Consider the following 18,774-nt stretch of genomic DNA (forward strand, 5'->3'; position numbering starts at 1 on the left):
AAAATGAGATGAGAATAAAAGGAACCAAAGACAATCAGAACAACTTTGGAAGTTACATATTAAATTATATACTAATAAAGAAAAGAGAATTCACCTAAGATATTCAGTTTTGTGAATAATCCTTTCCTTCTGCACCACAATAAATATGTAAATACACATTTTATTTTGTGTTTAAGTTCAGAATAAAAAGAAAAGAAAATAGGGAAAGTTGGGGGGTAAGGATGCAGGGGAAAGGTTTGCTTATTCCTGAATCTTTAGTCAAGAAAAAGATTTAAGAACCTCATTTCTGTGCCCGGGAAGGAAAATTTTCTCAGGAGGCTATAGGGCAGTGAGGGCTTCATTACACCTTTTATCACTCAGGCTGATATTTTTTGAATGTTTCAGAAAATAATGACTATATTGATTTCTCCAGTCTGCACCAGCAATGTATAATGTGTCGTGTGATCCAAGCAACAGAAGTAGAGACAGAAACCAAACCTGTAACTAGTGTAAGGAATATAACCAGAAACAGGGATAGAAACTGAACCTCTAGTATAAGGAGAGTAAGGAACTCCCAAATGAGGAAACTTCTCCCAATAAAGTTAGAACCTTCTCTGTAACTTACAGACCTGTACTTAGAGCATAAAGAAAAAGAGTGACTTGCTAAGGGTCATACAACCAGTATGTTTCAGAAATAGAAACTGAGCCTACATATTCTTTTATTTCAAGACTGGCTCTCTATATACCATACCATACTGTCTCTTAAAATAACTTGAAGCTTTAGCCAAAAATATAAAGTGTTCATGTTGGGCTAATAATAACATGACTTTATTACAGGTTTCATCCAAGTTTGATCTAGTTAACTTCACTCAATTCCACGGTCATAGACTTTGCTCCCAGTCTCAGCCAAATAGGTGCTGTTGTCCCTGAGGGTGAATGTATTAATAAACCTGTGCAAATTTATCATCTTTATAATAAAAATAAAAAGTACCTATTTTACATGGGGTAAATTGGCAAAATCACCCTCACATGTTACAAAAATACATTGTTTTAAGTAAAGAAAATAAACTTCTCCTTTCCATTCTCTCCTGGATTGTTCTACTTTGCTTACAAAAAATTGAGGAAGAGAACTGTTTTGGGGTTTTTTGTGGTTAGAAACCTCCATTGTAATATAAATTCTTGCTTCTGAAGGTTTATGACAATCCCATCTTTGTTCCTAGACATGAATAGGACTCTTTTTTTTTTTGGGGGGGGGGGGGGGAAGAAATTTACCTCTGATGTAATCCTGGAACTAATCTGAGAATCTAGTAATTATATTCACTCAATATATAGTCCAAATTGTTTTAATATCATTTAATGGGAGCATCTTTCTGATAGATAACTTTAAAAATAATCTGTCCTTTCATATCTAACTATACTATACTACATTACATGATACTACACTATAGTAGCCCAATATAGAAAGTCTTTAAAAACTTTTAAAAAGAGTGATATTGCTTTTGTGCTTTTTAGAATCTTTAAAACTATAAACCAGGGGGCAGCTGGGTAGCTCACTGGATTGAGAGCCAGGCCTAGAGACGGGAGGTCCTAGGTTCAAATCTGGCCTCAGACACATCCCAGCTGTGTGACCCTGGGCAAGTCACTTGACCCCCATTGCCTAGCCCTTACCACTCTTCTGCCTTGGAGCCAATACACAGTATTGACTCCAAGACGGAAGGTAAGGGTTAAAAAAAACAACAACAACTATAAACCAAAGTTCTACCAAGACTACCAGACAATCTATCACTAGAAGAAAATTTGTGAAGTATTTCTTTTTTCTAACACCCCAACTCAAGGGTACTATGGAGATAATACAGTCCACCTTAAATATAAGCAACCTGAATCCCAGAGTGGTAGTGATTTGCCTGGTTACTAGACAGTAGAAGAGTTGGTCTTGGAATTTGTATCTCCAGATAATATGTCTAGTGTCTCTCATGTCAGAAGATCCAAGGTCTAAATTTTTTTTTAAGGGTAGAGAGAATGGTTCTTTATTTCAAAAGGCATTGTCCATTTTCAGTATCAAAACATTTGTACTATTGGTTCCCCTTTTCCCAGATAGGCTCCCAAATAGACCACACCGAAGGAGAGTACATTTTAAGCCAATAAGCTGCATGATGCAAACCTAACACAGACCTCGCAGAACTCCCCCCCCCCCCCACAAAGGAATTGAGTCTTGTGCATATATACACATACATACATACATACATACATACATACATACATACATACATACATACGTATTGGGCAAGTAAATTCTACCTTTATCCCTCACCTTGAAAATTAGGTGTAATATTTTAGTAATACATTGGCGCATACACGCACACGCATGCATGCACACACACACACCATTTTCTGAGAACTATTGTGAAAATGCATGAGGTCACATATGACATAATCTAAAGTTCAGAATACGTAAGATATGCAGAGTTAAATATGAACAATTCATTCTAACAGGATCAGACAAGAGAATGAAGCTAGAGCCAAATAAACTAATTGGCACTACTGGAAAAACTACTCCAAGTGTATATTCTCTAGAGGAACTATATGTTCTCTTCAGTTGTGCACTGGGGATCTTCCCTTCATAAGTATCTCTTGTATCACGTGCCAATGTTGCCCTGAAATTGTTAAAAGGGCTCTAATTGTTGTAATTCATTCTGCTCCACAGGAATTGTACTATCAAGAGTGTAAGTGCTTAGCTAAATTATGTAGCAGAAAAATGCAATTTCTAGGGACACTAAAACTTCACTTTTTGAGCCCTAATAACAGAGGAATATAGGATTTATTCTTTATAGAGGAATGTAATACTATTATCTGTTCTATTAAAAAAAAAAACTACACTTGAATTAATTAATTACCAAAGGATGAAGCTCAGTATCCATTGCAGCTGCTGCTGTTTCAAAAACTTGCAGAGAATTCACCAATTCTTGGGCAGGGCCATCTCCCCTTTCCAGTAGGGATTTTCCATCTATTAAAATATATTCTGTTTTAGGTCAATTTCACCCTTGCAATTAATTTTTCAGTCTAATAGCCGACATAAAATTTCAGCAACCCCACAGCTAGCATGGAGTTTATTTTGCTTTAAAGCAAAACCCAGCACTGTGCCCAGCACATAATCAATGATGCAGAACACAATGATCTGTTGATAATATTCTTTTGGAAATAACTATCAGGACCATCACAATCACATACAGGATGGAGTGGAGGCAAGTTAAAATGAAACTATATCCTAGTCCACCATTTTATTAATAACTTACCAACCTAATCTGGTGTAAATGAATGAGAATCTTCTAATTGTGTGTTTATCACCCCAAGGGTGAGACCTTTAAAAACCAAAATCCACAAAGATTTATACATACCAAAACTTTTTATGTTAATTGTATTCCTCAGGGGGCCAACCATAGCATCCCAGAGATGTGGTAGCTTTGCAGCCATTTCATGACCGAAATGCTTCACTATAGTTGACAAGGCAAATTCAGCTCCTCTCCGTTGCACTAAGTATGGTTTCTGTGCCTACAATTAAGCATTAACTGATTAGCAAAAATTAAAGATTTTTCTTGAGAAGTAGGCTGCTATCAAAACATTCAATTATTACAAACAATGGATTTATAAAAAGTGACCAAAGATTGTTCAAAAAATGTTATTTCTGATAAAAAGGATTAATGAACCTATTTGTCATATCTGGGAGACCCAGATCTAGTCCTAACTCTACCACTGATTAGCTGTATGATGATGGACCCACGACAACTTTTTGGATAAAATAACTTCCAAGGTGTGTGTGTGTGTGTGTGTGTGTGTGTGTGTGTGTGTGTGTGTGTGTGTGTGTGTGTGAGAGCGAGAGAGAGAGAGAGAGAGAGAGAGAGAGAGAGAGAGAGAGAGAGAGAGAGAGAGAGAGAGAGAGAGAGAGAGAGAGAGGGGAGCTGTGTGTGTTAACTATTTTACAGAGTACAACTAAAATTTACTTCTCTGAGAAAATTTATGAGGCCTCCGATACTTCCTACCTGTGTGACCCTGGGCACTTTACCTCAACTGCCTAACCGTTATTGCTCTTCTGGCTTGGAACCGATACTTAATATCAATCAGACAGAAGATAAGCATTAAAAAAAAATTATGCAGGATAACTGATAAAAATTCCAGTATGACAGAAAAAAATTTGAGTAAACCCATAAGATTTTCTTACCCTAGTAGCTAGACTGCTACAAACACTAAATGGTAGATTTATTTCGTGACAATTGAAGGCCTTTTATTTTGAAACAAAGAAATGGTGATAAAATTCAACTCTGACCTACTTTGTATGGTTTGCTTATATGTAAAAACCAAAAGAATTCAAGACTGAAAATATTTACCTCATCAAATTCAGCAGGTATGTTTCCACTGCTTCCTGTGGGGAAATCTGCAAGTTGGGCTTTTGCTGCTTTAGGAGTAGGACCTCGCCTGCTTGTGATGGCAAAAGCAGCTTTTTGGTGCCTGTAGAGTGTGATTATACCCCTGTGCTTGGTGACAGTGTGGTGCATTCCATCTTTATCTGTGTTTTGTCCTATTAAGAAAAAAAGTCATATTGTAAAAAATTAATTAACAGTGACAAAATATTTCTCAATACAAAAAGAAAGCCAATAATGATGAAGTTATTCAGTGTCTAAAATAGTCTTCATGTTGTGATCTATAAACTTTATTCCACCAAGTATACTTTGTTTTGGCATTTGAGTGATGACATTTTGATCTGTTGTTTTTTCAAGTTAAAAATATTTTGGGGGGCAGCTGGGTGGCTCAGAAGATTAAGAGTCAGGCCTAGAGATGGCAGGTCCTGGGTTCAAATCTGATCCTGGACACTTCCTTGCTGTGTGATCCTGAGCAAGTCACTTAACCCCACATTGCCTAGCCTTTACCACTCATGCCGTGGAGCCAATGCACAGTACTGACTCCAAGATGGAAGGTAAGGGTTTTATTTATTTATATAGTCTTGGCTTCTTTGATATCTTCATGTCTAAAGAACCAGATTCATTTAAAAGTATAAAAGCTCATTAAAAAACTGAAGGATTGATTACCCTTTCTTCAAATATATGGTTATGTTAACAGAAACAAAATGTAAAAGCATATATCACAAGAACAACAAAAAAAACTTTTCAACATCCCTTCTGCATAATGGAGAGAAAAAAATTAAGAGTTGTCAAGTCTGGTGAAAGTCTATAGTCAACATAAACTTCAGAAAAATACCCTTTCTAAAATATTATTTTTAGCAGATAACAAAGAGGGAGTGTAGGGAGAGGAAAATGACCAGAACTTACTGAATCATTCTATTGAGGTGTGCAGTGTTCTTGTTAGATATATTTCATATGGCTTGGGTTTTTTTTTTTTGTTAAGATATTAGTATATGTTTGTGACAATTTGCTTTCCCAAAATCTTATGAACAGAACCGTTAATATATCCTTTAAGATCATAAAAGAAATTGTATTATATGCTTCTATATGTTGACTGTGTACCTAAGGGACTAAACTGCATGAAGCAGTTCTCATTTTCACATTTAAGCCTAAAGACTATTCAGTTACAGAAAAGCCAAAATATCTGGTTTTTCAGATATTGGTATGGTTTACTTATTTCAGGAAATGAGATAATTATCAGTCTAAGTTATTGTTAGGGGCAACTAAATGTCTCAGTTCATAGAGAGCCAGACCTGGAGATGAGAGGTCCTGAGTTCAAATTAGGCTTCCAACACTTCCTAGCTTTGTGACCCTGGGCAAGTCACTTAAGTCTAGCCCATTACATTCTTCTGCCTTGAAATCAAGATTTAGTATCAATTCTAAGACAGAATGTAAGGGTTTAAAAGAAAAAAAAGTAATTTTGTTAAATCACATTTGAAAAAATTTAATCCTCTTTTCTCACTCTTTCCAAACTTGTCCTACCAATTGTTGCATAATTATTTCATAATGCTAATGTTAGCACAGAAAGCTAATTTCTTAAGAGCTTTCTTATATCCGACTTCTTCCAAACATGTACAATTACTGGGAGGATATTATTTGATCGACCACAAATCTAAGCAATCAAAGTATCTTAGTTATAACAGTATTTTATTGTGTTTAGAAAAAATCCTGTAATAAGTTATAGATATTCATTTATATTCTACTTAGAAACAAATGAATGAACATACTTTAAGAGTTAATTTTCCCTCCCACCCCAATGGAAGTTTCCAAACAGATACCTTTGGAATTTTCATGGCTGCTTTGGGGTGGTGCTGGACACGTGACACAAGGCGTAAGATGTGGATCCACACAGAGTGAACTACAGAGGTTTTTAATAATCTTTGAATTAGGACAAGGAGTTCTTGATGTACACTGTTGAAGTAATTTCGCTATGCACACAGCAGCATAATTTTGTACCAGTGTATTCTCTTCTTTCTTAATAGTCTCCATTAATGGTTTTATGACAGGGTTTAATTTCTCTGGAAGCTGTTGTAAACTCACAACTGCACAAGCAGCAAACGTATGGACTCTCAGTTGTAGCACTTGCCATTCCTGATTTGTTTCTGTAACAGTCATCTGAACTTGTTGCCGCTTACTATCTAAATGCTGTAATACTTTTGGATTTAAATTGAAAGATGACGTAACTTCATTAAAAACAGTAGTTACCTATTAAAAACATACAGAGAGAGAGAGAGAGAGAGAGAGAGAGAGAGAGAGAGAGAGAGAGAGAGAGAGAGAGAGAGAGTAGTTAAAGAATGTCTCCTTCTCTGGTATCAACCATAGTATCTAAAGAGCAAGAAAATGGATAAGGGGCAGCCAGTGGAGAAGAAAGAAACATTTAAAGAATTCAACAGCTCCTAAACAGCTGCCTAATTTCAATGGGTTCACTGGATTTAAAGTTGAAAAAGCTGAAGAAATTATCTAGCATATGTCTCTTTCTCCTTCTTCTCCATTTTATAAATGAAAATAAGGCATGGGTTAAATAATTTGCCCAAATCTCAAAGTAGCAATAAGTGGAAGAGTCAGGATATGCAACCAAGTCTGGCATAAAAAGAAAACTTTTCTCATTACACCACAGTCATTAATGACTAATTTTTTTTTAACCAATGTGTCTATTCATTGATTTAGACAGAAATGTGCAGTCTAATGGTCTTTCTGCATTGAGTCAATATATGTAAGTGGGCACATTTTTAGCTCAGTTTTTTTGAGAGCAATCAAAAATGCCTCTTAAAGGTTAGAGCACCTAAGAGAGAAATCTAGTAGAGAATTAAAAGAGATAAATTGAATGCAAAAACTAAAATTTATTGTGTAGCAAAATAAAAAATGAAATCGTCATTTTTGGTGAATTACTTTCATGAGCAGAAAAAAAATCAAGTTTTAATTCAAATAGTCTTTGACAAATTTAGAGAAATTCTCTAATCCAAACGATCAAATCTAAAAGACAGGAAAGGAAGCCTGGAAGGACAATAGCTGTAACAGTACTTCTCACAGTTATATATGTCAGTATTTCCATCCACTAGACTCTGCTTAAGCTAGGTAAGCAAAGCACAAATATCCCTAACATCACTGAGAAGAATGTTGCTTGCTTCATTCCTAATTTCAGAACCCAAGGATATAAAGTAATTATATCTCCCAAGTCTTAGAAATGTGAAAAGGAAAATAGTATAGAGGAGGAGGAATTAATCCCCCACCCCCTCTTTTGGTTTGATGAGATTAGATTAAGTAGAATAGACAAATATTAAGTGAAACAGATATAGCATATATCTAAATCTATTCTTCAGAATTTGGAAAAAAAATTATAGGAAAGGAAAATATAATACCAGGAAAAGAGGACACTGAGTAGCCATGACTTTCCCCACCAATAATTTTGATAAAAATGGAAAGGAACATTCCTTCTTAAGCTGTAGTTCTGATTTTAAGAATAAACAATACAGTGGATAGTCCCAGGTCTGGCATCAGAAAGAATTGGGTTCAAATCTAGCCTTGAGATACTTCCTAGCTAGGTGACTCTGAGCAAGTCACTTACTGGTTGCCTAGCCCTTGCCACTCTTCTGCTTTAGAATTTATATTTGTATCAAATTTAAGCTTAGAAGGTAAGGGTTTAAAGGAAAATAAAAAAGCAATTTACTAATTTTTAAAGGAGGATACTATCTGACTAAAAGTGGCCTTGTCATAAAATATGGTCTGCCCCTAAAACAAGTATTGAAACAAATTAATTTGCTTTTTAAAAATAAATGTCTTGAGGGGGCAGCTGAGTGGCTCAGTGGATTGAGAGCCAGGCCTAGAGACGGGAGGTCCTAGGTTCAAATCTGACCTCAGACACTTCCCAGCTATGTGACCCTGGTCAGACTCCAAGACGGAAGATATGGATTTAAAAAATAATAATAAAATAAATGTCTTGAATTGTTTCTAATATTCTTTATTTCATGTCATCTCTAAAATTAAAGAATAGAAAAATTCTATTAACTCACCAGGTCATTAGCTTGATCTATAGTAAACACACTGTAATTTATTCTGCTATTAACTTCAACATGTGCATCAGCTAATGACGTAATAAGTTGTTTACATTCATTCTGCATTCGTGTAAATGGAACAGCAATCTCATCATAATACAGATGTTCTGACAGGATACCAAGTAAACGTGGCTGTACAGCTAAGGCAACAGCTTTACATTCCTAAAATAAAATTTTACATAAGAGGATTCAAAGATCAGTACTGCATTAGATCTAGTAATAGATATTATGAGCTTCGTCCCCCACCCCTAAGGACCCTATTAGAGAATAGTTCAGATAAAAGACTGTTTAATTGGCATCTGAAAAGATTCTGGAATGGAAGTTATGTAAATTACTTTAAAGAGCAATTTTCTTAAGTGACCACCCATTTTAAAAATAGGAAAAATATGGCTTAAGCTCATTTCTATGAGGAATATATATATATATATGTAAAACTAGTTAACTATTGAAAAAAATTGGTTTCCAAATTTTAATTGTACCTTCCTTCTCTCTACCTCTCTCAGTCACAGAGTCAAGATGGTCTCCATGGTGATCATGAAATTAAGTGCAATATAGGTACCCTTATGCTAGGGTCTAGAAGCCCAAACTCATACTTGCTGCTCAGTGTGAGAAGGATCAACAAACAGGTACACTTCTCTATGTCCTAAATAAAAAAGGAGGAAGGAGCCTAGATTCTTCCAGAGGCTGAACTAGAACCTGGGCCTTTGAGGAGCAGGATGGTTTTGTTTATACTCAGCCCTGACAACCAAGTAAAGGAATAGTATGTGACTCACATAGCAAGTGCTTAAACGTTTAATTTCTCAAATATAGCTAAAGGAATAAACTAAACTAATAGATATCAATTTTAAAATATAAATGTAATAAAATAACACTTCTGATGTACTGAAGCTATACCTGAAATGACTGGAAAAGAGAATGCTTGAAAATATGAATACCTGGGATCAAAAGGAGAAATTTTATTTCTCCTCATGACCAAACAAATGGGTTACCATACATAAACATTTTCTAGCTTTTAATTATACCTGAGATGGACATGAGAGAAAGAATTATCAACATCAATGGAGTTAAATGAGATTTTAAAGGGATCATTTTATGATAATCTGAAGGATGAAGTTAAATATAAATATGAATATGAACTGATTACTCAATTACAAGACTGAGGGTCCTGTAGAAAGTTTAGGAATGAGGCAACCATTTAGGGGAAAACAAAGTTTAATTTACTATGCATTTTTGTAGATTCCATAGATAAAGGGTCATAGAACCATACATAAATTATTTTTTAATTGTAAAGGCAATGTAAATTCAGTAGAAACTTGTTACTTCAACTCAAAGACAAAGTAACATCTTACCTTCTGTAAAGCAGCCCATTCACAGATTACTAAAGAAACACTAATTCTTTGCAAAGCAGATTTTGAGTTCAGGTGGAAAAGTAGCAACTGGCCGAGAGATTCTGCAGGTTTAATGTCTTGAGAAGCTATGTTTACACTTGGATCACAAATATTGCAACAGAGTGCTCCTAATAACCTTGGGGAAGAAAAAAAAATTAACCTAATTTTTACTCAGAAAATAAACTTCCCTTAGTGAAGCTAGTCTCTCCCTAAAGGCTAATGTGATAGAATACCAGAGTAGGAGTCAGAAGATACAAATCTAGTAATTGTTCTCTGTGTGTTGGTATAAGATGTCTATAAGTTTCCTCAAATGAGCTCTTAGAAATATTAGAAGTGCTACAGAAAAATAAGGTGGTATTAATTCCTAAAAAGATACTGTAGTGAGTAAAATAGTGGAAGACTTAAATTGTGCCTCACCTCCCCTAAGTCCTTACATCTACCAATCACAGTAGACATTTTCCAAAGGACAACCCATTCTAAAAACACTGCTGTGTCGACTAATCCCCTCAGGAAGTCTGAACCAGAGAAAACAGAGAAAATCCCCTCAAGAGAAAACCTCTAAGTAAGTTTTCACCTCTTTGCTCCTGGCAAGTTTACAAGTTGCCCAACCTTTATAGGTACCTAGCATTCCATTGTATCAATTCTAAAAACAGGCATGGCTCAAAGAACTCCCTGCCTCATCATAAGCATGGGTCCAAGTACTTTCACTGTTTAGCAAGGAGTTTTCTCCCCTAAAGCAATCTTAAGTACGGGTGTGGTAGAGGTCCTCCCATTTCTGATCCTGGTGAGTTCTCACAGTTAAAATGGGGAATGTTCCCAGTAGGGAATTGTTCCAATTGAGAATTCCACATTGGGGAAAATTTTTAACATTCACAAGTCTGAGAAATTTAAAGATTTACAATACTAACCCATTTTAAACCTTAATGTCACTTAAAAAATATAGCTTGTTCCTCACTATACACTTACTTGGCTGCCATCACTCTGGCCCGCATAACAACAAAATCTCTCATTGCAGGGTCTTCCATAATGCTGTCTGCACCTGCAATATATTCCTGCAATACTTCTTTACTTTGGTTTTGACCCTGTCGCATCTTACCACCTGTTTTTTCCTAAGGAAATAGAAAATACAAACAATAAATTATAGGAATAGGCAGCTTTCACAAAGTCAAAGAATTGTGGAGTCCTCAGAAGCCACCTTGTCCAACTCATACCTGAGAAAGAATCTCCTCTCTGAGCAGTGGTCATGTAGCCTTTGCTTAAAACTCCCCTTAACTGGGAAGGAGGGAGGAGCCACACTGCCTTTCAAGATAGTCTCATAGACTTTGGGATAGCTCTGAATGCTAAAAGTTTCTTTACACCAAGCTTGGATTTCTCTCATTGCAAACTTCTACCTACTGCTCTTACTTCTTCCCCCTTGGTAATAAATAAAATAAGTGTCCTTCGCACATTTAATTTGCCCCTTCGAAGTATTAGCTCTTAAAATACTTGAAGACAGCTATGATCTCTATTCTGAATCTTTTCTTTTCCAGGTTTTCCTTTAGCAGGGGCTCAGTGTCTTTCACCATCCTAGCTGCCTCCTATGGACACTCCCCAGGCTCCTCAAGTCCTTTCTCCAGTGTGATCCTCAGAATAAACACAGCATTCTTGATATTATCAAAACTAGACCAAAGAACAGTGGAAATGCTGACTAAGAAGACAACAGATTTTTTGGTAGTCACACTGCTGATTCCTATGGGTTTTCAGGCTGCTAAAAAAACCTGAACCTTTTCAGACAAAATACTATCTTATCACATCTCCAATATCTTGTATATTTTGAACCCAAGGATAATATTTTAGATTTATTCCTAATAAAATATCTTATTAGCTATGGACCAATGTTCTAGTCTGTCAAGATCTTTTAAAAATCTTAATGTTCTCATTCAGTTTCTTAACCATTCTCTTTAGCTTTGTGCCATCTGCAAATTTAATAAAGATATCATTTATGCATTTATACAAGTCAAAAATAAAAATATTAAATAGAATGAAACCAAACACAAATCCCTGGGGCAATCCACTGGAGACTTCCTTTCAATGTAACATTGAATCATTAAGTGACTACTCATTGAGTCAGACCATTCAACCAATTTAAAAAATAACAAACTGTTCAGTATCTTCTGGTCAACAATGTTCCATTTCTACTCCTTCCCACCTATTTTCTTGCATATTCTAAAAAATAAGAGTAAAATAGTAATTTCTCCTTAAAACTAAATAACAGAAATCACTTCTAATAAGATATTTATTGCTTTCACATAATTAGGAAAACTTAAATATAAGATTAAACACATATTTTTAGATCATCTCATTCTTACCTTAGATCTGGATTTTACCTCCAGCAGCATATTTAAATCAATAGGTAAGTGAGATGGCTGCATCATTAGGCAAAGCCAGGCACCCATCCATGGGCAAGCTGCTGCCACTACATATTGCACTGAAGCCTTGCTTAACAATTCCATCCACACCTAAAGAGTGAAACGAGGGGAAAATTTTACAAGTCAAATGCAACACTTAGGGCTAAAAGTTTTAATGCTCATCTCCTACCGATAATGATATATGAATTTTAAAACTCCACAGAGGATATAAACTTAAAATCCTAATTTTCAAAATGCAAAAGTATTTGCCTAGTGAAAACATCAAATAAAGATGAAAAGAACAAAGAACTTAAACAGAGTGAATAAGAGTCTTGGACTTAGAATAAGAGAGTGCTAATTTAAACCCAGCAAATCACTTCACCTTTTGGCTCTATTTCCTCATCTATAAAATTATGAGTTTATAAACTTCTAAATTTATGATCTTATGATGGGTCTTTCCAGAATGGCTTCATGTAAATATTCGGGGGAAAAAAACATAACTAAGTAATTTAAGTACAAAAATTTTAAACATTTAGTTCTGAAAAAACTTTGCTTATAAAATAAAATTTGGTGCTACAATTTTATATTAAAGACACTCTAGTCAATTGTTTTCTGTTACATTTTGATGCTGTAATATTCTATTATAAATGGCTAAAGTATAAATCTTTAACTTATCTCATGCACTCAGCATTATGTTGAAGCCTAAAGTTATGAAGTCCATAAGACATTTCTCGATTCAAACTTGCATAAGAAAAACAACAGTGTTAATCTTACTCCAGAATGTTATATCCATAAAACAGATTCTGGAATTGTGACCAGTATATTGCTTGTAAATACTACTTAATAATTTACTTTGTTCTTCCTTTGAAAAATAATATGTGACATAAGGTGCTTAAAAAGAAGTTCAGACCCTAATTGTCAGAATGGAATGAATGTATTTATGAGCAAGGAAATCTAACTGTTTAGTCTCCAAAATATACAGAACATACTGTTAGCTTTAATGCAAGGTTTCAATAATATTTAGCTCTAGTCTTCATTCATGGCAAAAGAAATAACTAATGAAAATGATATGTGATAAATGCATGAGAGGACAAATAAAACATTAAGAAAAGACTAAGAAAGATCAGCACTAATGAAGTGGGATTCAGAAAGGTTTTGTGGAAAAATAGATGATCTGAGTTGGGCTTTGAAGGAAGAATAAGAATTCAAAATATGCATTTGTCTGTGTGCGTGCGTGCGTGCATGAGAGACAGAGAGAGAGAGTGAGAGAGAGAGAGAGAGAGAGAAATGGTGGACATTCTAAGTCCTTGGAGGTAGAAAATTTAAATTGGGCAATAAGGGGTTAGAGAGAAAATATAAGCAAATTCAGCTAGTGTCCAAAGTATGTTGAGAAGAACAGTATGAGATCAGAGAAGGCTTAGAAATGGAAAAGTAGAGAACTAATTCAACTTTATTAAACCACTGCAAAGTTTTGAGCAGAGAAGTGATATGATCAGAATTCTACATAAGGACAATTAGCCTGATAGAATATATTAGAAGGAAGAGGAAGTTTTGGGAGAACAATAATAAACCCAGTTTAAACTGATTTTGAGGTGGCATCATACATTACCTAGCAAAGAACCTGGCAGAGAGGCTTTTCAGAAATGCTTTTGGATTGGCTGAGTTAAACTGTCTTACAGGGGCTCAGGTTAGAGGGACAGATTTTGAGGCCATCCACATAATGGCAATATTTGAATGGAGCAAATGTTATTTCTATGAGAAAGAATAGTTCACCTTTGAAAATCCCTACAAACATACATATGTATGAACATTCTACCCTATTCTACAATCTAGGAAAGCTCTGGAAAAGTGCAACTGGGAAAACAAAACCCATTCATGGAACATATTTTCTATTCCCCACCCTTAATTTAAAAAGGGGCGCGTATGTGTGTGTGTGTATGTGTGTATCATATATATATGATAAAAATATGCCTATGATATTTCATAGATTCATATACTATCAGATATGATCAATGGGTTGGTTAGTTTTGCTAAATCATCTCTTTTCTTTCATTTTTTAAATCTTTGCTATATGGGATGGCAGAAATGTAAACCAGAAATGAATGTGAAGTAGAAAAAAATGGGAATTAATAAAAATAAGGTAATTTATGTAGGCCTAAGTTCTATGTAAAGAGATTATCCCACAAGCAATGCCAAGGCCAATCATAAGATGAAAAAAAAATTCTAAAGTGAAAATCAAAAGTGCAGAATCAAGACACCCACCAATTAAAACATCAAAAAAAAAAAAATCCAAAGCAGAGACTTAAGATTGGGTAATGAAACTAGTAACCTCTCCAAAAAGAATATTTAAAAAGGACAGAGACTGAAAATTAGATCATATTGTCGCTATACAGGAATGCATCATGTGGCAAGAACAAATTCTAGAATTAAAGTCTCTTCCAACTCTTAAAAAAAATTCTAGAGCTGTACCCATTTGAAGACAAAAATTTAGCATCAAGGGGACCAAAGTTAGCCATCTCTCCCTCTCATCAGAATCAACCAGTAATGAAATGTATATTCTATTCTCTTGTTAAATGCAGGTGAAACCAAGTTCAAGTGTATATAATGTACTATCCTTGCTAAGGGGAAAGTGTCATTTCACCAACAATTCTGAAGGCAGCAATAATTGTTCTGTTTACTTTGTCAGAATGGGACACTACTTTTTTCATTCACTGTCCAGAAACTATAAGTTAGATTCTCACCACACCAAAACAACTTTTTTAGGTTTTTAATAAGAATGAGAACTAAACTTTAAGAGTCAATTCATTGCAGCAGAATGGAAAATAAATTATCCACTAAATAATGGGTTTTTTACAATGCAAAAGGAAAAGTCATCAATTCTGTAGATGTAGAGTATTAGATATACAGCATATGAATACATGTATATGCAATATTATATTAATTTATGAATGGATGTAGAATGGGGTAGTGGGGAAGATCAGAAGGGGATTAAGCAAATGCTTTCAAGCACCAACAGAAACACATTGGAAGACCTTGCTTTTTCAGTCCACAGCAGTTCATTTTATTTGCTATACTCAAAAAAAAAATGCTCCTTTATTAGTTCATATTGTAGTATGCAAAGTACAGATTGAATCACCAGACATAGAATTAGAAGACCAGGGTTCTGGCTCAAGCTCCACCACTCTGGGGCCTTCAGTAAGTTACAACCTCTGGGAAACCTAATTTCTATGATTGTCAAGTGGAATTGTGAAGTGATTATTAGTATTGCATAACATTCACTTCCTGGATTATCAAATCAGGTAAGTCATTAAGTGTGAAAGTGCCTGGAGAAAGGTCTCTTCAAATATAAAGAGGATGATGACAATGACATGGAGATAATCTTCATGGTGATGGAGATATTGAAGCTTTTTTGACCATCTTGGCTTGCAGATCTATGAAGCTCATTAATTGTTCTGGCTGTGAGGTGCCTGAATACATTCTAGTGGTTTCTATGTTTTATAAAACATCTATATCAGTATAACAATTATAAAAACTTTTGTTTGAAAAATACTGAGAAAAGAAACAGATTTATTAAATACCTTGTGAATAAGGTCCAGAATTTCTTGGCTGCTTTCTAAAATACAAAACTGAAAAATGTGTCGCAGCATATCCTGAAGAATAGGTGTTAACCAGGATGAAGAGCTCTGAAAATGAAAAATTAAAGTTTTGGCATAAATATTTGTATTTTAAATTTTTCTAGTGTGGCAAACTTCTTGAAAGATGAAATGTTAGTGGTAAAGTGTATGTGTGTGTATGTGAGTGCATACGTGCAACATGTGCACACAGATGAGTATGAAAGGTTTGGAACTGTACCTGTCACTTGAAAGAATTAGCTTACTATGCAAGGTTAAACAGCTTTATTTTAACAGGCTTCATTAAGTACAAAATGAATTTGACATGAAGATATATATCATTTCACAACAAGGCACGAGTTATATTAATTCTGGTCAGGCAGTAATAAAGGATGAATGAATCCATAATGGCCAAGGAAAACCCACATAACTGACAATTATTGGAGAAAAGATTACTGAGAACAATGACTTAGAATTGTACATCAATCCAACATATAAGATGGAGGAAAAGTTTTCTTTTTTCCCCACTAGTGAGCAAAACAGAACTGAAAAGATTTTAACAAAAGAAACATGTAGGCAAATAACTTAAATATACTTATTGATTGTAATTTAATAATAGGCTTACAATCTCATGTTCAGCCCTATTTCTCTTCCGTAACAGACACTATTAAGCTCATTACTAAAAAGAAAGGTTTTCATATTATAATCAATTTGCTATAAATTTGTACTTCTTAAGGCTACATATAATATAGAGTATATAAAGGAGGAAGTAATAATGTATTCTTTATTGCTCAGGTCATATTCACAGCATTGTGTTCTATTCTGGATACCACATTTTAGTTGGAAAATAATCTAATTCTAAATAGTTTTCAAGTTCTCAACAGCAGAGATGCTTCTCTGGTAAACTGTGAGATTCTAATTCTTCTAGTCTCTGGATCTAGAAAGTTGGTATTATTCTTGAATCTTCACTTTTTCTCATGCCACATATCCAATCAGTTGACAAATCTTGCGATATCTTCCTGTAGAACACGTCACATATATGACCCCTCTCTCTTCACATAATTCTACCACCTTAATTCATATCCTTATCACCTCTCCCCTGGACTACACTCCAATATATGATCCATAGCTGCAAAAGTAATTCTGTTTAAGTATGGATCTGACCATGTCACTCTCCCTACTTAATAAATTCCAGGGATTCTCTAGTGATTATATTTGGTTCAGGATTCAACATAAACTCAGCTTTCTGGCTTTTAAAATCCTTTACAACGTGACCCCAACCTATCTTTCCACCAACCCCATACATTACATCCCTTCCCTTGCTCTATGATTCAGTCAAAATGGCCTTCTCTCTGTTCTTTACAAACAACACTTCATTTTGTCTCAGAACCTTTATCCTGGCTGTCCCCATACTTTTAATGCACTACCCCCTCACCTTTCTTCCTTCAAAAACCAACCTTTCCTAATCTCTGTCTCCTTAAAGGCCTCTGGCTTGTAATTAACTACTAAATAATATGCCAGCATTCTAAATGTAAAGATTTCTAGCCAAGACTCCATACCCTGCCTGAAATGCACTGGGCTAATAAAAGAAGCAAAAGCCAACAGCTTCTCACCATGTTCCCTTCATCTAGTCTATGGACAGTTTAAATACTGCGAGGCCAAAGGCTTTACTCCCTTCTGTAAGATCAATGGATACTTTAGACTAACATTTCAAAATACTCATGGGTAAGTGATCAAATAGGGCATCTATTCCATCTCATTCTTGAATATAGGAAGCACCCACTTTTCATGACTACACAATTTATTGCTCTGATTCTATATTTATTAACAAATACCTAAAACTTCACTTTCTATCCCCTCCACTCATTCCATATATACTACGGAGAGAACTGAAGGGGTTTAAATAGACAAATATGATGCATATTCAGTATGATTTTTTTGACATGGTATTCAGGAAAGTATTTCCTTTTGTGGCCAAAAGAAAAATCTTAATTAAACTCACTACACGTAATCAGTGTAGTTAAACATGCATGTTAATTCTTTTACACCATATATTAAGCATGCCATGCATTCCCACGGGACACCAGGTATGTTTGCATGCTGATGAAAACTGAACATGCTTTTAAAGGAAATTTCAATGTTCCTATCATGAAAAAAGCTAAGTGACTATGTAACAAATGACATGGAAAATCTGGCCAGTTAAATCTGAGGATGATAGCAATGGCAAACCAATGTTCAAAGCAACTTCTTTTTGGATCCAAGTTTCAGGGTCTTTTCAGAATACTTGGTTATTATCAACACTGATCATTCATTCATTCATTTATCAAATGTTTATTATTTATTATATGTTAGATGCTGAGAAGACAAAGATGAAAAATAATAGTATGATTTCAAGGATCTCACATTCTAAATGACACATTCAAGACTATAATTCAGATTTGAAAATAAGGGCAAAGAAAAGATTAATTGCAGGTTTGAGAGATTATACCTAGGAGGGGTGGAAAGACAGTGGTGGAAAACCAGGGAAGGCTTCATAAAGGATTTAGAATATAAGGCTAGGTCTTGAGTCTATCAACAGACAATGCCGAGTGCTTACTAATTATAAGGCACTATAAGAACACCAAGACTACAAAGAAAAAAAAACTGGTCCCTGCCCTCATTCTAATGGGGAGACAGTAAATACACACACACACACACACACACACACACACACACACACACACACACACACAGGTATATTTTCTTATTCTTCAGTTGTGCCCAACTCTTCATGACATCATGAACCAGAGGTCTCCATGGGGTTTTCTTGGCAAGGATACTGTAATGGTTTGCCATTTTTCTCCAATGGGCATATATACCCAATATATATATAGTCTAGATGAAAGGTAATCTTAAAGGAAAAG

The 18,774-nt window shown here is 34.9% G+C and overlaps 1 protein-coding gene across 4 annotated transcripts in view; it reads right to left on the reverse strand.

Annotated features, from left to right (window-relative positions):
- BTAF1 (B-TFIID TATA-box binding protein associated factor 1) overlaps window positions 1–18,774 on the reverse strand; it is a 118,524-nt gene that overhangs the window by 34,607 nt on the left and 65,143 nt on the right. For all 4 annotated transcript variants that reach the window (XM_007478817.3, XM_007478816.3, XM_056802580.1 and 1 more), the window contains 9 exons: window positions 15,839–15,943; window positions 12,222–12,371; window positions 10,840–10,982; window positions 9,835–10,009; window positions 8,444–8,647; window positions 6,212–6,638; window positions 4,362–4,552; window positions 3,375–3,528; window positions 2,874–2,983 (listed from right to left, as the gene is read on the reverse strand). In XM_007478817.3, coding sequence (XP_007478879.1) covers window positions 2,874–2,983; window positions 3,375–3,528; window positions 4,362–4,552; window positions 6,212–6,638; window positions 8,444–8,647; window positions 9,835–10,009; window positions 10,840–10,982; window positions 12,222–12,371; window positions 15,839–15,943 — 1,659 coding nt within the window. The remainder of the gene's footprint in view (window positions 1–2,873; window positions 2,984–3,374; window positions 3,529–4,361; window positions 4,553–6,211; window positions 6,639–8,443; window positions 8,648–9,834; window positions 10,010–10,839; window positions 10,983–12,221; window positions 12,372–15,838; window positions 15,944–18,774) is intronic.

Source organism: Monodelphis domestica, chromosome 1 (genome assembly GCF_027887165.1).
Source record: "Monodelphis domestica isolate mMonDom1 chromosome 1, mMonDom1.pri, whole genome shotgun sequence".
Taxonomy (NCBI): Eukaryota; Metazoa; Chordata; class Mammalia; order Didelphimorphia; family Didelphidae; genus Monodelphis; species Monodelphis domestica.